The 15,966-nt window shown below is 37.4% G+C and overlaps 1 protein-coding gene across 1 annotated transcript in view; it reads right to left on the reverse strand.

Moving 5' to 3' along the window:
* The window catches only part of LOC132556982 (otoferlin-like), a 220,725-nt gene that overhangs the window by 24,146 nt on the left and 180,613 nt on the right, over window positions 1-15,966 (reverse strand). Inside the window, exons 37-40 of the mRNA XM_060221446.1 lie at window positions 14,603-14,760; window positions 9,817-9,956; window positions 8,696-8,784; window positions 8,355-8,501 (exon numbers count right to left, since the gene is read on the reverse strand). Coding sequence (XP_060077429.1) covers window positions 8,355-8,501; window positions 8,696-8,784; window positions 9,817-9,956; window positions 14,603-14,760 — 534 coding nt within the window. The remainder of the gene's footprint in view (window positions 1-8,354; window positions 8,502-8,695; window positions 8,785-9,816; window positions 9,957-14,602; window positions 14,761-15,966) is intronic.

Below are 15,966 nucleotides of genomic sequence, written 5' to 3' on the forward strand. Positions count from 1 at the left end.
AGGAAAGAAAGAAGATTGAAAGATAAGGTAGAAAGAATATGAGAAATGAGGAAGGGAGAAAAAAAAGGAATGGAAAGAATGAGGAAATATTGAAGGGGAATGATGGAAAAGCTGAAGGGAATGAAAGAAAAAAAAAAGAATAAAAAAGAGAAAAGCAAGGAAAGGGGAAAAAATAGGACAATAGAGAAGGAAATGAATGAAAGGAATGAATGGAAATGGAAAGAAAAGATTAATTATTTTGAAGGATTCTAAACAGAAAGATATGAATGGGGGAGGGAGAAGGGGGAGGGGAAGAGAGGGAGAAGGGGAGGGGAGGGAGAAGGGGAGGGGAGGGGAGGGGAGGGAAATCAGATAACCACACTGTTGTAAAACTGTTGCTTTCATATTAGCCTAGATTCTAATCAGCACGACAAATGAAATGGGGTTTAGATATCTGCAGCAACAAAGGAACTAATTTGAGGTTAACAAGGAGACGTTCTCAGGTTCTACCAATCAGGATACAAAGGCTGGGGAAAAGGACACAATGTTTATAGTGTCACAGCTTCCAGGCAAAACTAGGGCACACAGGATCACAGTAAAAATAGGAGGCACATGGCTACAGACCTACTGGATTGATAAAGATAATACCAGTGTCTCAAAGATACAAGATCATACCTGTGTCTCAAAGATACAAGATAATACCTGTGTCTCAAAGATACAAGATAATACCTGTGTCTCAAAGATACAAGATCATACCTGTGTCTCAAAGATACAAGATCATACCTGTGTCTCAAAGATACAAGATCATACCTGTGTCTCAAAGATACAAGATAATACCTGTGTCTCAAAGACACAAGATAATACCAGGTATGTGTTGCACAAAGATTAAACAAGACATGTGTCACAACATGGAAAAGTGGAGCACATGTCTTAAAGACACATGTCAAGCCACATATTATATCACAAAGACCAAGTTTTTTCTCAAAGACACAAATCATTACACATGTCACAAGATACATCTTAAAAAACAGAAGTCAAGACACGGGTGTAGAAATATAAAGCGAAATTTTATGTTTAAAAACACAAGGAAAAGGAGTAGACATATCAACGACTTTCAGAAAGACACAATAAGACTTATAGCTCAGGGACAAAAAGACATCTTTTCTTTCAAAGACAAAATGTACATTATATATTTATAGACACTTATGTGACATCTGTCAGACACAGAAATAAGATGCATGTGATATTTGTATCTCAAAAATACAATTCAGGAAAAGATGGATTGTTGAACATCAAGGTAAGATACGCTGTCAAAGATACCAAGACAAATATCAGACAGATTGTAAGCCAAACATAACACGGAGAAAGGTCTTTATAAGCAGTGAAAATCTCAGTATGTACAACAGTTGTGTTAGGATACAAATTCCATGTTGACCTATAAATCTGTTTTTATGGGCAAGGGGAGGAAGGACGGTCGGAGACATATCCTAGATAGTTGGCCTCAGGTGTGATGGTCTGCTGACAGGTCAAATAAATATCATTATCTCTCGCAGACTTGAGCTGTATCATCATCTAGCTTCAGTTTACATGTTCATGCTGTCATTAGGGCACAACAACCGGTAGCATATAAAGAAATGTTCTGAAATAGGTTATTAAAACTCCTATATCTAAACTATAGTCTAACACTGGCTTATACGGAAAACCGGAATGAAAAACAGAGAAAGGCTTTTTTAATTCCTTCATCTAGAATTACGGTCATTTGTTTGTCATAATCAGCAATGTTACTTGCTGCAGCGTATATATATATATATATATATATATATATACATATCTTTCATCAAAATCTGCTACAATGCTGATAGAATCTAACGACAAATTCTGGTGTGTTTTTCAAGGACATTCTCACAAATAGAGGTCAGTAGTTGAATCAGGGGTAACATGTTGGTTAAAGATAAACTAAAACTAAATAATAAGTTCACCCCCTGATATTGAGTCAGATGTAATGTGTTGGCCCTCTGAACTCCAGTTATAAGTTCACCCCCTGATATTGAGTCAGATGTAATGTGTTGGCCCTCTGAACTCCAGTTATAAGTTCACCCCCTGATATTGAGTCAGATGTAATGTGTTGGCCCTCTGAACTCCAGTTATAAGTTCACCCCCTGATATTGAGTCAGATGTAATGTGTTGGCCCTCTGAACTCCAGTTATAAGTTCACCCCCTGATATTGAGTCAGATGTAATGTGTTGGCCCTCTGAACTCCAGTTATAAGTTCACCCCCTGATATTGAGTCAGATGTAATGTGTTGGCCCTCTGAACTCCAGTTATAAGTTCACCCCCTGATATTGAGTCAGATGTAATGTGTTGGCCCTCTGAACTCCAGTTATAAGTTCACCCCCTGATATTGAGTCAGATGTAATGTGTTGGCCCTCTGAACTCCAGTTATAAGTTCACCCCCTGATATTGAGTCAGATGTAATGTGTTGGCCCTCTGAACTCCAGTTATAAGTTCACCCCCTGATATTGAGTCAGATGTAATGTGTTGGCCCTCTGAACTCCAGTTATAAGTTCACCCCCTGATATTGAGTCAGATGTAATGTGTTGGCCCTCTGAACTCCAGTTATAAGTTCACCCCCTGATATTGAGTCAGATGTAATGTGTTGGCCCTCTGAACTCCAGTTATAAGTTCACCCCCTGATATTGAGTCAGATGTAATGTGTTGGCCCTCTGAACTCCAGTTATAAGTTCACCCCCTGATATTGAGTCAGATGTAATGTGTTGGCCCTCTGAACTCCAGTTATAAGTTCACCCCTGATATTGAGTCAGATGTAATGTGTTGGCCCTCTGAACTCCAGTTATAAGTTCACCCCCTGATATTGAGTCAGATGTAATGTGTTGGCCCTCTGAACTCCAGTTATAAGTTCACCCCCTGATATTGAGTCAGATGTAATGTGTTGGCCCTCTGAACTCCAGTTATAAGTTCACCCCCTGATATTGAGTCAGATGTAATGTGTTGGCCCTCTGAACTCCAGTTATAAGTTCACCCCCTGATATTGAGTCAGATGTAATGTGTTGGCCCTCTGAACTCCTGTTATAGTTCATGATATTGAGTCAGATGTAATGTGTTGGCCCTCTGAACTCCAGTTATAAGTTCACCCCCTGATATTGAGTCAGATGTAATGTGTTGGCCCTCTGAACTCCAGTTATAAGTTCACCCCCTGATATTGAGTCAGATGTAATGTGTTGGCCCTCTGAACTCCAGTTATAAGTTCACCCCCTGATATTGAGTCAGATGTAATGTGTTGGCCCTCTGAACTCCAGTTATAAGTTCACCCCCTGATATTGAGTCAGATGTAATGTGTTGGCCCTCTGAACTCCAGTTATAAGTTCACCCCCTGATATTGAGTCAGATGTAATGTGTTGGCCCTCTGAACTCCAGTTATAAGTTCACCCCCTGATATTGAGTCAGATGTAATGTGTTGGCCCTCTGAACTCCAGTTATAAGTTCACCCCCTGATATTGAGTCAGATGTAATGTGTTGGCCCTCTGAACTCCAGTTATAAGTTCACCCCCTGATATTGAGTCAGATGTAATGTGTTGGCCCTCTGAACTCCAGTTATAAGTTCATCCCCTGATATTGAGTCAGATGTAATGTGTTGGCCCTCTGAACTCCTGTTATAAGTTCACCCCCTGATATTGAGTCAGATGTAATGTGTTGGCCCTCTGAACTCCAGTTATAAGTTCACCCCCTGATATTGAGTCAGATGTAATGTGTTGGCCCTCTGAACTCCAGTTATAAGTTCACCCCCTGATATTGAGTCAGATGTAATGTGTTGGCCCTCTGAACTCCAGTTATAAGTTCACCCCCTGATATTGAGTCAGATGTAATGTGTTGGCCCTCTGAACTCCAGTTATAAGTTCACCCCCTGATATTGAGTCAGATGTAATGTGTTGGCCCTCTGAACTCCTGTTATAAGTTCACCCCCTGATATTGAGTCAGATGTAATGTGTTGGCCCTCTGAACTCCAGTTATAAGTTCACCCCCTGATATTGAGTCAGATGTAATGTGTTGGCCCTCTGAACTCCAGTTATAAGTTCACCCCCTGATATTGAGTCAGATGTAATGTGTTGGCCCTCTGAACTCCAGTTATAAGTTCACCCCCTGATATTGAGTCAGATGTAATGTGTTGGCCCTCTGAACTCCAGTTATAAGTTCACCCCCTGATATTGAGTCAGATGTAATGTGTTGGCCCTCTGAACTCCAGTTATAAGTTCACCCCCTGATATTGAGTCAGATGTAATGTTTTGGCCCTGATATTGAGTCAGATGTAACTGGCCCTCTGAACTCCAGTTATAAGTTCACCCCCTGATATTGAGTCAGATGTAATGTGTTGGCCCTCTGAACTCCAGTTATAAGTTCACCCCCTGATATTGAGTCAGATGTAATGTGTTGGCCCTCTGAACTCCAGTTATAAGTTCACCCCCTGATATTGAGTCAGATGTAATGTGTTGGCCCTCTGAACTCCAGTTATAAGTTCACCCCCTGATATTGTGTCAGATGTAATGTGTTGGCCCTCTGAACTCCTGTTATAAGTTCACCCCCTGATATTGAGTCAGATGTAATGTGTTGGCCCTCTGAACTCCAGTTATAAGTTCACCCCCTGATATTGAGTCAGATGTAATGTGTTGGCCCTCTGAACTCCAGTTATAAGTTCACCCCCTGATATTGAGTCAGATGTAATGTGTTGGCCCTCTGAACTCCAGTTATAAGTTCACCCCCTGATATTGAGTCAGATGCTCCAGTTATAAGTTCATGTCAGATGTAATGTGTTGGCCCTCTGAACTCCAGTTATAAGTTCACCCCCTGATATTGAGTCAGATGTAATGTGTTGGCCCTCTGAACTCCAGTTATAAGTTCACCCCCTGATATTGAGTCAGATGTAATGTGTTGGCCCTCTGAACTCCAGTTATAAGTTCACCCCCTGATATTGAGTCAGATGTAATGTGTTGGCCCTCTGAACTCCAGTTATAAGTTCACCCCCTGATATTGAGTCAGATGTAATGTGTTGGCCCTCTGAACTCCAGTTATAAGTTCACCCCCTGATATTGAGTCAGATGTAATGTGTTGGCCCTCTGAACTCCTGTTATAAGTTCACCCCCTGATATTGAGTCAGATGTAATGTGTTGGCCCTCTGGACTCCAGTTATAAGTTCACCCCCTGATATTGAGTCAGATGTAATGTGTTGGCCCTCTGAACTCCAGTTATAAGTTCACCCCCTGATATTGAGTCAGATGTAATGTGTTGGCCCTCTGAACTCCAGTTATAAGTTCACCCCCTGATATTGAGTCAGATGTAATGTGTTGGCCCTCTGAACTCCAGTTATAAGTTCACCCCCTGATATTGAGTCAGATGTAATGTGTTGGCCCTCTGAACTCCTGTTATAAGTTCACCCCCTGATATTGAGTCAGATGTTATGTGTTGGCCCTCTGAACTCCTGTTATAAGATCCCTCCTTGATTTTGGGTCAAATGTTAATGTGTGATGGCCCCCTGGGCTTGTTACAGGATATATAGGATAGCTTACAAATATTTTATCATTTTATATATCATTGTAACACATGCTATTTTTTGGTGGGAGCCTTCCTTAAATGTAACTAGTTTGTTCTTCAATTCAGGTGTCAATAAAGTTTTACAGTAAATGTCTGGCCTGCATGGTCTTGTCTGTAATGCTATAGGAAGCCCCATCATCTTTCATCATGTACGTTCAAACTAAATATTTAAAAAAAAACAAATAAATCTCCAAAAACATTCAGAATGACCAGGAGGCGGTCAGTCTTTCTTTGGAATTCCTCAATTACAGGGCAGATATTAAATGTTTTCTTGTAGCTGGACGCCACAATTGGTGACCCTGGCAGGTGACAGCAAAATGAAATCGATAAAAAAAATGGCCGACCTTCTCCATGTGGAGTTTGGACATGACTGCAGTTGTGAAGTGGAGGATATCATTGTGTTGGTCCACATTTATTGACGACTTATGGCTGATTAATAGTCCTTCAGGTGTGTCACCTTCATCTTACGGCCCCGCCAGGTGAGCGGGGCAGTTCAGGTGAAAGGTAAATCTGGGTCATCAAAAGCTTTAAAGTCAGGAAGGTGATCACATGTAACTTTATCTTCCCTTGTAACTTCAGCACTCGATAGGGTTCTAACATTAAGTACCGTCATGTGGGGAGAACAAAACACACACATGCAGAAAAATGAACTCAGTAGCTTATATCTATAGTTTTAGGTTCTTAGAGGCATTAAAGATAAAAAATCCTAGAAAAAAAAAAGAATATTATTGCAATTGGGAAAAAAAAGAGGATAAAATTGCAATTAAAAGATAATAATAATAAAACTAATAATAAATATTACAAATTAATGTGGATTTTAAAAAATGCATGCCTGTACATCAAATATATGGAATATCATTATCAGAACGTAGGATAAAAAATGTTATTTGTTTGGAAGATGGTTTTCTACAGAGACACATGTCTGCAGTAAAGGGACATGTACGAGATGTAGCAGAGAGATGTGACGAGCACATCTCATTAGTACCATTACAGTTCTATCTTCTGATGGTCAAACCTCAAACAATCTTGTCACTGTAATAGCCAAACCCAGAACCCTTGGTTTTTATTGAAGCCAAATAATGAAATATGTCCTTCCCCGAACTCTTCCCTACTGACATAAGGATCTAGATGATACACTCGTCCCCTCTCCACACTCCCCCACAGGAAAACTTTCCTGCCAAGTCTATAGTGTCAGAAATTGATGTATTATGTCCAGGCTCAACCTTCTACGTTACAGAGGCATTGTTTGTGTCGACAAAGTTGATGGGGACACACAAACGACTTGTACACTAGAGCACCTACCTCACTGTCGGTCCTTTCCAGAGGACTTGTCTGCATATTAATTACGTACTAATCATACCTATGATGAAAGCTTTCGTCAATAAACAACGTACATTTGCCAAAGTTGTAGGAGTCTTTCGTCACTTGATGAAATAAATATAATTATCTTTCTTCTTACATATAATTGCTTGCGTTTTTTCTATTCTCTACCAATATATAACAACTATCTTGTCAGAAATATTCAGTGCACACATAGATCCAAGTCACGCCAACACTTGACCCCTTCTAGATTCCAAAAGCAAAATTTACTTAAATCTTCTGACCTTTGACCTCTTTACCTTCATACATATTTGCTACATTTAATAAAAGAATCAATACTTTTGAACCTTGACCTAAACATGTGCCTTTTGACCTATGTATGTATTTCTAAATCTAAACATAATGTTAGTGTACCTCTGAACTTTGGCCGATCTACCCTTTGACCTTCCTATTTTCCTGCATTTACCTTTAAACTTTTATCCGTAACTGTAGTACAATGTATTTGATATTTCAATTTTTACTAGAAAAGTAAGTGATTTGATGATTTAAAATTGCCTATCATAAATCTATCTTATACCATTCTGTCAACCCTAGGTCAACATTATACCAAACTGAGGACTTTTCAGGAACTCCCATTCTACCAACCCTAGACCAACATTACACCAAACTGAAGACTTTTCAGGAACTCCCTTTCTACCAACCCTAGGCCAACATTACACCAAACTGAAGACTTTTCAGGAACTCCCTTTCTACCAACCCTAGGCCAACATTACACCAAACTGAAGACTTTTCAGGAACTCCCTTTCTACCAACCCTAGGCCATCAGACGAAATACCTCCATATACATGTTTGTACATGTGGGTACATGAGGATGGGAAAGCTGGTTACTACCGGATACTAATAAATGCTTTATTTTCACAAAATACCACCTTATTTGGCTTTACAGCACAGACACTGTATTCTTCAAACCTGACAAAACATACTCCGTCTTAGCTTATTGAAGATTTTTTGAGATGTTATGACAACTTTTGGGACTGGTCTTGTAGTCTGAATGGAAAACTTGAGTGTTTATCTTCTACACACTCTACTTTTACTTTTTCTTTATTTATTTTCCATTATTTGATTTCAGATGTGACAGTCTCACATACTTTTTTTAATATCTCAGTTAAGGTATGACCTTAAGACTATCTCCAGAGTGTGACCTTTGACCTACCTGTCATGAGTTTATGAACTTTGACTGCAGTATATAAACTTGAACCTACCTGTATTGTTTGACCTTTTGACATATTTATCATGAGATTTTACCTTGTCTTAACAGTAATGTTGACTCTTGACTTACTTGAAATGAAAATAAAAGTTTAATTTACTGTTGTATGTAAACTTTGACCTTTGACCTAACTGCCATGAGCATGTAAACCTTGACTTTCTGTATTGTATGACCTTTGACCTACCTGTAATGAATGTCTGTGTTTTGCATATCCTCTTGCCCTTTGATCCATCCCTTTACGTAAATATCACTCATTTTTTCGCCAGTGAAGAATGCATCATCTTCCAAGACTACATCATCTGTGTTCCAAATGATACAACGTAACTCGTAGCTGAAGAGAAATGAAAGACAAGTCAGGTGATGAACACTTATGATTTCATTAATAGTCACAGTGACCAAGTTTCTTCATTATTTTCCTCATCAATAATTATTTCACTACCTCATTTTAAGAGAGAGTCAAAACTTGATGAATAATTGTGAAATAATTGTCTCAAAATAAAATTTATGTTGATGATAAAATGTTACCTTTTAGGCTTTCTGGGGCTGATGTCTACAGGTGGCCCTGGAGCAGGCATATCCATTGGGAACATATCCACCCACATCTCAACCTTGCCCTGGGGGATAACATAACACTTAATGAAAACCTTAGCCAAAGGACATAACTTGCAATATTCTACACCTACCCATTTCTGAATTTTTTTTTGCATTGAAATTGTTCTAAGTTGCTATAATCTCAAAATGTGAAAACATTTGTAAAATTTATTTCTTTTTCAGCAGAACTGTTCTGTTTCAGCTGTAATGAGATTAAGGTCTCGCTGAGCGAGAACAATGGAACACAGGTGGCTTTAATGCTTTATGTGATGTCACCATCAGGTAACACCTTCTCCCATTTCGTTTGAATTGCTCCCGGAATACAGATCTATGAGAAGACACGATTCACACATTAGTCCTTAAGCACCCCTGGTGACAAAATGACAGAGTGTTCGAAATCAGTGTCCAAAATCGAGGCTCTGACATTTTCATTCGTTAATGCCATGGAGACTGGAAAATCCAGACAGAGGAAGTGGTATCATGTTAAACATGGATTACTAAGTAAATAAATTTATCTACCTGATTTAAGGTCAGCAGAAATCAAATTAATTTTTCTAGTTAATCTCAATTGGATTCTAAATAAGAACAAGAGGCCCATAGGGCCTCAATCTTAAAGCCCAGCAATGTTATACATACCTATATGCTGGGTATTTCAAATGTTTCCAAATATTGCCCCTCAGGCTCTGGGGGCAAGGACACATCATTTATACAATAAAATGTTCCCCCTTCCCCTAAGGATACTTCTGACCAAGTTTGGTCAAAATCCCCTCAGTTGTTCATGACAAGTAGCATTTTGTAGAAGAAACTGACAGATGACAAATGATCGACAGACGTCGGATGCTGCAGTATCCCTATAGCTTTGTGGCCTTTGGGCCAGGTGAGCTAAAAATGATTGTAAAATGCAATGTTTCTAACATGTATCTTGATAATCTTTAACTTTTACAAGAAACAAAATTTATTTCAAAAAGAAAAGAAAAGAAAAAAACACCTATTACTTCAATTACCCAATTCTGCTAATATCTGACCAAACTTGGATTTCTTTGTGTTCAAATTACCTGTTCGATGCCGGGTTTCTCTGGGTTATAGAGTGGCCGTGTCTCCACATGTTCTGGCACTAACTTACGACCTACTTTCGGAATCTCTTCCCAATGTTTCAGAACATAAAGGGCTAGGTGTTCCTCACGTGCTTTGTTATCTGTCATAAACAAATAAACAACCCCAAACATTATTGGTGTATCTCAATATAGTACCTGAAATAATAACACAAAAACATGACACCAATAGCCCCAATATTATATACGCTAAACCAGGTTTTCTTATAGCAAGCACATTGATTGAGTTTGTTGGTTTTTAAGACTTAAAGGCAACTGGGATCAATGTTTTGCAGAAGCCTTATGCAATGAATTATTGTTTTATTTTTATAAATTTAATTTCAAATCATATTTGATTTAAATGATTTCTCAAGATATATAGAAAATGTAAAAAATAATGGGGTTTTTTAAGTAATATGTAGCAACAGTAAGTTTTCCACATCCTCATTCAGTTCATATCTTCAGAGCTAAGATCATACTATGTGCCGATCAATGGGTGTGGTAACCTTAATGTGGAAACTCTCCACAATATAAATTATGGTATTTGGTGTTTTAATCAGAATGCTTGAAGCATACTTGAAAAATAATAATATTCTTTTCCTGAATAATCAAACAGTACTGTTTCTTGTGTGTTGTCAATAAAAATAATCAGGTCTAATTTTTATTTCCAAGATTTAATTGTTATTGAAGCATCCAACATTAAATACTGGGTTATAAAAAAACAGCTCTATAAAAGTGACTAATATTTATCAAGGTCTATGCTCTTTTATCTGGAAAACAACAATTAGTCTTTCCATGTCTATGCTTGTTACTAAAGGGCTACCTGTGGGACTAGTTGACTTCTTCAATCTAAAAATGGACACCTTACTCCCCCAACCCCAAAAACTGACAACACTTCCCTCCCCCTTTCTTACATGATGAAATCAGGACATGAAACCCCTTATTAGTAATACCTATCTGTTTGTATGGCTACTGAAACTATAATTGGTGAACAGTGCTGATATTGTAGACTTCATCAAGAGGTATATATAGACCTGATCAGTACAATACATATTATCACGATTGTTCAGTAATAAGACCAGGGGACAACACTGTTACTTCTTACACAAATTTCAGGTGTGGGCTTATTACAGGATACACAGTAATAAGACCAGGGGACAACACTGCTACTTCATTCACACATTTAGGGGGTGGGCTTATTACAGGATACACAGTAATAAGACCAGGGGACAACACTGCTACTTCATTCACACATTTAGGGGGTGGGCTTATTACAGGATACACAGTAATAAGACCAGGGGACAACACTGCTACTTCATTCACACATTTAGGGGGTGGGCTTATTACAGGATACACAGTAATAAGACCATGGGACAACACTGCTACTTCATTCACACATTTAGGGGGTGGGCTTATTACAGGATACACAGCAAGACGACCAGGGGACAACACTGTTACTTCTTACATAAATTTAGGGGTGGGCTTATTACATAATACATAATGCTCATGCCTTGAAGAAATCAAAGGACTGCTTTATCTTGTCCTGTAATAAGCCCAGGAGGGCAACAAAGTACTTCTTGCTCAAACCTTTTATCTACAATATATATGTGGTATATTTCAAACATAATTCTTTCTTTAATGATCACCTTTTATCCATTACAAAAAATTGAATTTGGAGATAAGAAAAAACTGTTATATCTATCCTGGTAATAAGCCCATCTATATATATCAATGTTTTGTAAAAAGTCCATCTCTTACTGTGAGTCAAATTTTACATCTAAGCCTCGTGGGCTTTTCATATAATCAACACGGTAAGAGAACCTGATAGGAAGAAACGAGAACCCTGTAGACCAAAGTCGCTGTATATAAGTGGAACACAAACATTATTGCATTGGTTTTATCTAGCTGATCTTAGACTGGAAGGATCAGTCCGTAACCCTTGCTGAATTTGAGTCACAATTACAAAGACCATTAGACCCAATTAGAGCAGTACATTTCTAGCCAGACCACATTTACATAAGTTATCATAGACCTACAGATCTAGAAGGTATATCACATGACCGTATTAATAAAAACACTCGTAAATTTAACTAGTCTAATAAATTGGATGGGAGAAAGACATCATAAATTTTCAGCTCTTATAATGTTTAAAAACTAACGAAAAACTAGAAAGGACCAAAGGGAAGACACCCTGCAATTAAATTGATTTTTGTATCAAACCATCAATGTTTTCAGAAAATTTATTTTTCATTGATATTGAGCTATGCTTTATAAATTTCTACAGATACCAGCACTGTACAAATTTTAAACATTGAATTTTTTCTTACTTGACCTTTTGGTCTTAAATCTTTTCAGGGTCAGTGAGTACACTAAATCAAACATTCGAAGTCAAAGTTCAGTGATAAAATAAAATGTCTGGACTGTAACTTACTTTCTAATAACCAATTAACACCTATCAGTCAAGACAGGATAGGAAAATGTTCTCCTTCCATCAAAATGGATTACAGCTGACTGATGGAGGGTGGGGGTGGGTTAGAGCAGGAGTAGATACACAGCAGACTGAATGTGTTACCATGTTACCAGGGGGGAGGGGGAGGGTGGGGGGAGAGTAGAAAAAATTCTTGTCGTTTAATTGGCAGGATAAATGACAAACATCCCTAGAATAACAGAAGAACACAAGCCAGGTATGTAAGGGCAATGTATGTACCTATGCCAATTTTTTTTTAATAGAGCACTTGAAAAAAATATCAACTGACGTACAGCCTACAATAATATACTGATGAATAAATTAATTATGTGAATTATCATAATTACTCTAACCACTTAACTGCAGTCAACTCAGGGACAAACCAATTTCTTTTGATTTAATGGGCTTATAACATACAATAACACAGAACTTGTGGGTGATTCTGGTCGGGTGGCACAATCCTTTCACCTAATTGTCCAGGGTTCGATTCCCAGAACGGACGTGAAAAGCTATTGGGTCACTTGCCAAAATATGTTGGTTTTCCTCTGGGGCCTCGCACACTTAAATGTTGGCCAACAACAGTAACAATTACAAGTTGAAATAATGTTTTTTGTAATTGTTGTAAAATAAATTAAGTTTGTATGTTTGTACTGATATTGTAGATGTGTTTATTACCAGGTTTACTTCTGGATACAGTAAATAAGAGTATTAAGATTGTACTAGCAACTCAAGTAAACATTTATATTATTGGTTGTTAATTTAACAAACTTAATCTCAGATATTACAGCCTCTCAGCAGACAAGAATGAATAAATATTTTATGTATCAATAGTAAATATTGACACTGCTGAAAAAAAAAAACAAAAAAACAAAACACCTGACAAATCATTTGAAAAGGTGTGATAGAAGATATTTGTTTGATAAAAGAAATCATAACAGTAATAGATGTTGGTTCATGTTCTACAGAAGTAAACCATCAGTCCCAATAAGTATATATATACAAGGAAAAAAGACAAATATCTACAAAACAAATACAGCCTCCCACCTCACTTCCATTGTCATTTTCTGTTTTATTTTTGTAAGAATGAATGCATATATTTTCATTTTGCCCAATTCCAAAACTATCCTCGTGGATCAATTTATGGCCAAAAGACCCACCACGAACATTTCTTTTGACACCTGTCAGAATTACAATGTTTAAATCAATGACTCCCTACTTTATAATCAAATTTAATGTTTACAGTAAGTTTCTCTTTACATACAAATTTTATCTACTTTTCTATTGAAATTCCAATAAACATCCAAGAGAAAATAAACACCAATTTCACATTTTTAATTATTCTCATCAAAAACAGACATTTAACTTTCAAATTGACAAAAATGCAATTTTTATTTTCTCATTGAAATGAGAATCCATCCAAGACTGAAATCCTTTTTTTTTTACTTGTTACTGAGTACATTCAAATACATAAAGTGGTGTTGATCCAATGAGAAAGGCAGACATGACGGCCTAATTATTTAATCAACCTAATCATATTTATTCATCCCGATTGTCAAATAGGGATTGCGAATTTGTTTCATACATATCTCTTGTGGCAATATCATTACCAGCTTTCGATTATGTCATATTCGCGGGTAAGAAATGTCAGATGCCTATTGGGTGGGTATGTACGAATGCTAGAGGCCTCACATTACCAATTTAAACCAGGTCTACGATAGTTCTGTTATTCCCTGGTGGCAGATTGACACCATCCCTATTATAATCAACAATGGTCTGGCCCGGACAGTGTACCCTGCTAGAGATCCCGGGTGTCATCCGACTCGCACTGGATTACAATTTAATCAGACAAAGCTGTTTCCCGATGAGAGTTGAAGATATTAGATAATATTACAGATACCACTGATGAACCATTTAAACAATTCAAATGTTACCTGTTATCGCCCGTGTCATTGGATAAACATATAGAACTACCCTTTCTCTAGTGACATTTAGGTAGTATATACAAACAGACCACAAAATAACCTCCAACCACATCTTATTAATGAAATAAAAAACTGTTATTATGTGAATTTAGTCATTGTAAGAGCATTACTGTGAAGACAAAAGATTCCGTTTTTTATAAGTAAAAGCATGTTTTATAAAAACAAAACAATGTATAAGTTTGTTTTTGTTGATTTTTTACCCTTTTTTTTATGTTTTTCTTTCCTTTTCAGTTTTTCACATCATCAAGGTTTTCCCATTTTTGTAACTCATTTACCGATTAATTTATTTCAAAGTCGTTACCATTGTCAAAATCTTGATCCATGGAGGCAGAGAAGATTCTATTGGCGATGCGAACTTTGCCTGGCTGATAGTGCGGACCGTCCACTTTTCCCTCCTTACAGAGTTTAGCCAGAATCTGTGTTGGTTTCATCGGATCTCGCCACATGTTGTACCCTTGTCTGTAGTTAAAACAAAACATACAAAATCTCACGGCCTGGACTTGTGTTGACAGAACAGGAAATGAAAGTTCCTCAGTAGTCTGATATCTTAGCTCTGGTCATTTCTCCAGAAACGACATCAAATTAGAAAAATATTTCCTGTCCATAAGGTCCTTGTGTTACAGACTGACCGCCACAATGGACACAGGATAAAAATACTGTTTGGACGCTCAGACTTGGCCACCGGTCATTTCTAAATAGCTGTCTGTTTGACCACACAAGTACATTAATCATAATCTTTAATTTTTTTCTGTCTTTTAGGAAACTTTCAATCACCGCATATAATTTTCAGACATCACATCAAAATTAGACCTTACAAAAGCTTTAAATACTAAGAAAACATTTTGAGAAATATTATAAGATTATTATCATTTACTGCTACTGAAACAAAGACAGGGAAAATGTTTTTTTTTGTTTCGTGTATGTTTAATAAATTATATATTAATAGCATCTAAATATTGACATTTCTCCTGTCTTTCATTTAAATGTGATGAGTGTCAAGGTCAGAGGTCAAACTGAAAGTAAAAGCCTGAGATTCTAAAATCAAGTTTCATGTTAGAATCGATCTATAGTAACATTACAGTCCAAGACCCGCTCAAATTCTCTCAAGATATACTCAGCTTGTTCAAATCAGAAATCGTTAACATAATTAGGGCTGTTGTTTATTTCAATATGATAAAACTTTTCTCATATCAATTTAATAAGATCTGTTTTATATTCCCTGGACAAGGATAAAAATATAAGTGCAAAGTTACCAGAATTAATTGCCAACATTATACATGTGTTTAAAGTTTGGTGTGTGAGTTACTGCCCCTGTGCACCACCACAGTGTTATCTTTGGGGACGCGACCTCAAATTAGATGTTTTCATCACCGTTAAGAGAGGGGGTGGGGTTATATGTAACAGTGCAGATCATTATGTCAGGATGAATGGGTATTTATCATGGACAACCACACCTCAATCGAGCCATGTGGCTGAGGATAACTTAGACAGACAGTAGATAAATTACCCACTACCTCTCCCTCTCTGTCAAACGTGGGTAGAAATATCTTAACTATCTACCACCCTGCTGGTTAAAAAATCCACCCACATCTGCTTCCATCTACACAACCATCCATCTACATCCGCATCCATCTACACACAACCATTCACCCACATCATCTTCCA

Source organism: Ylistrum balloti, unplaced genomic scaffold, assembly GCF_031769215.1.
Source record: "Ylistrum balloti isolate Yb309-2 unplaced genomic scaffold, AGI_CSIRO_Ybal_v1 Utg370612, whole genome shotgun sequence".
In the NCBI taxonomy this organism is placed as follows: domain Eukaryota; kingdom Metazoa; phylum Mollusca; class Bivalvia; order Pectinida; family Pectinidae; genus Ylistrum; species Ylistrum balloti.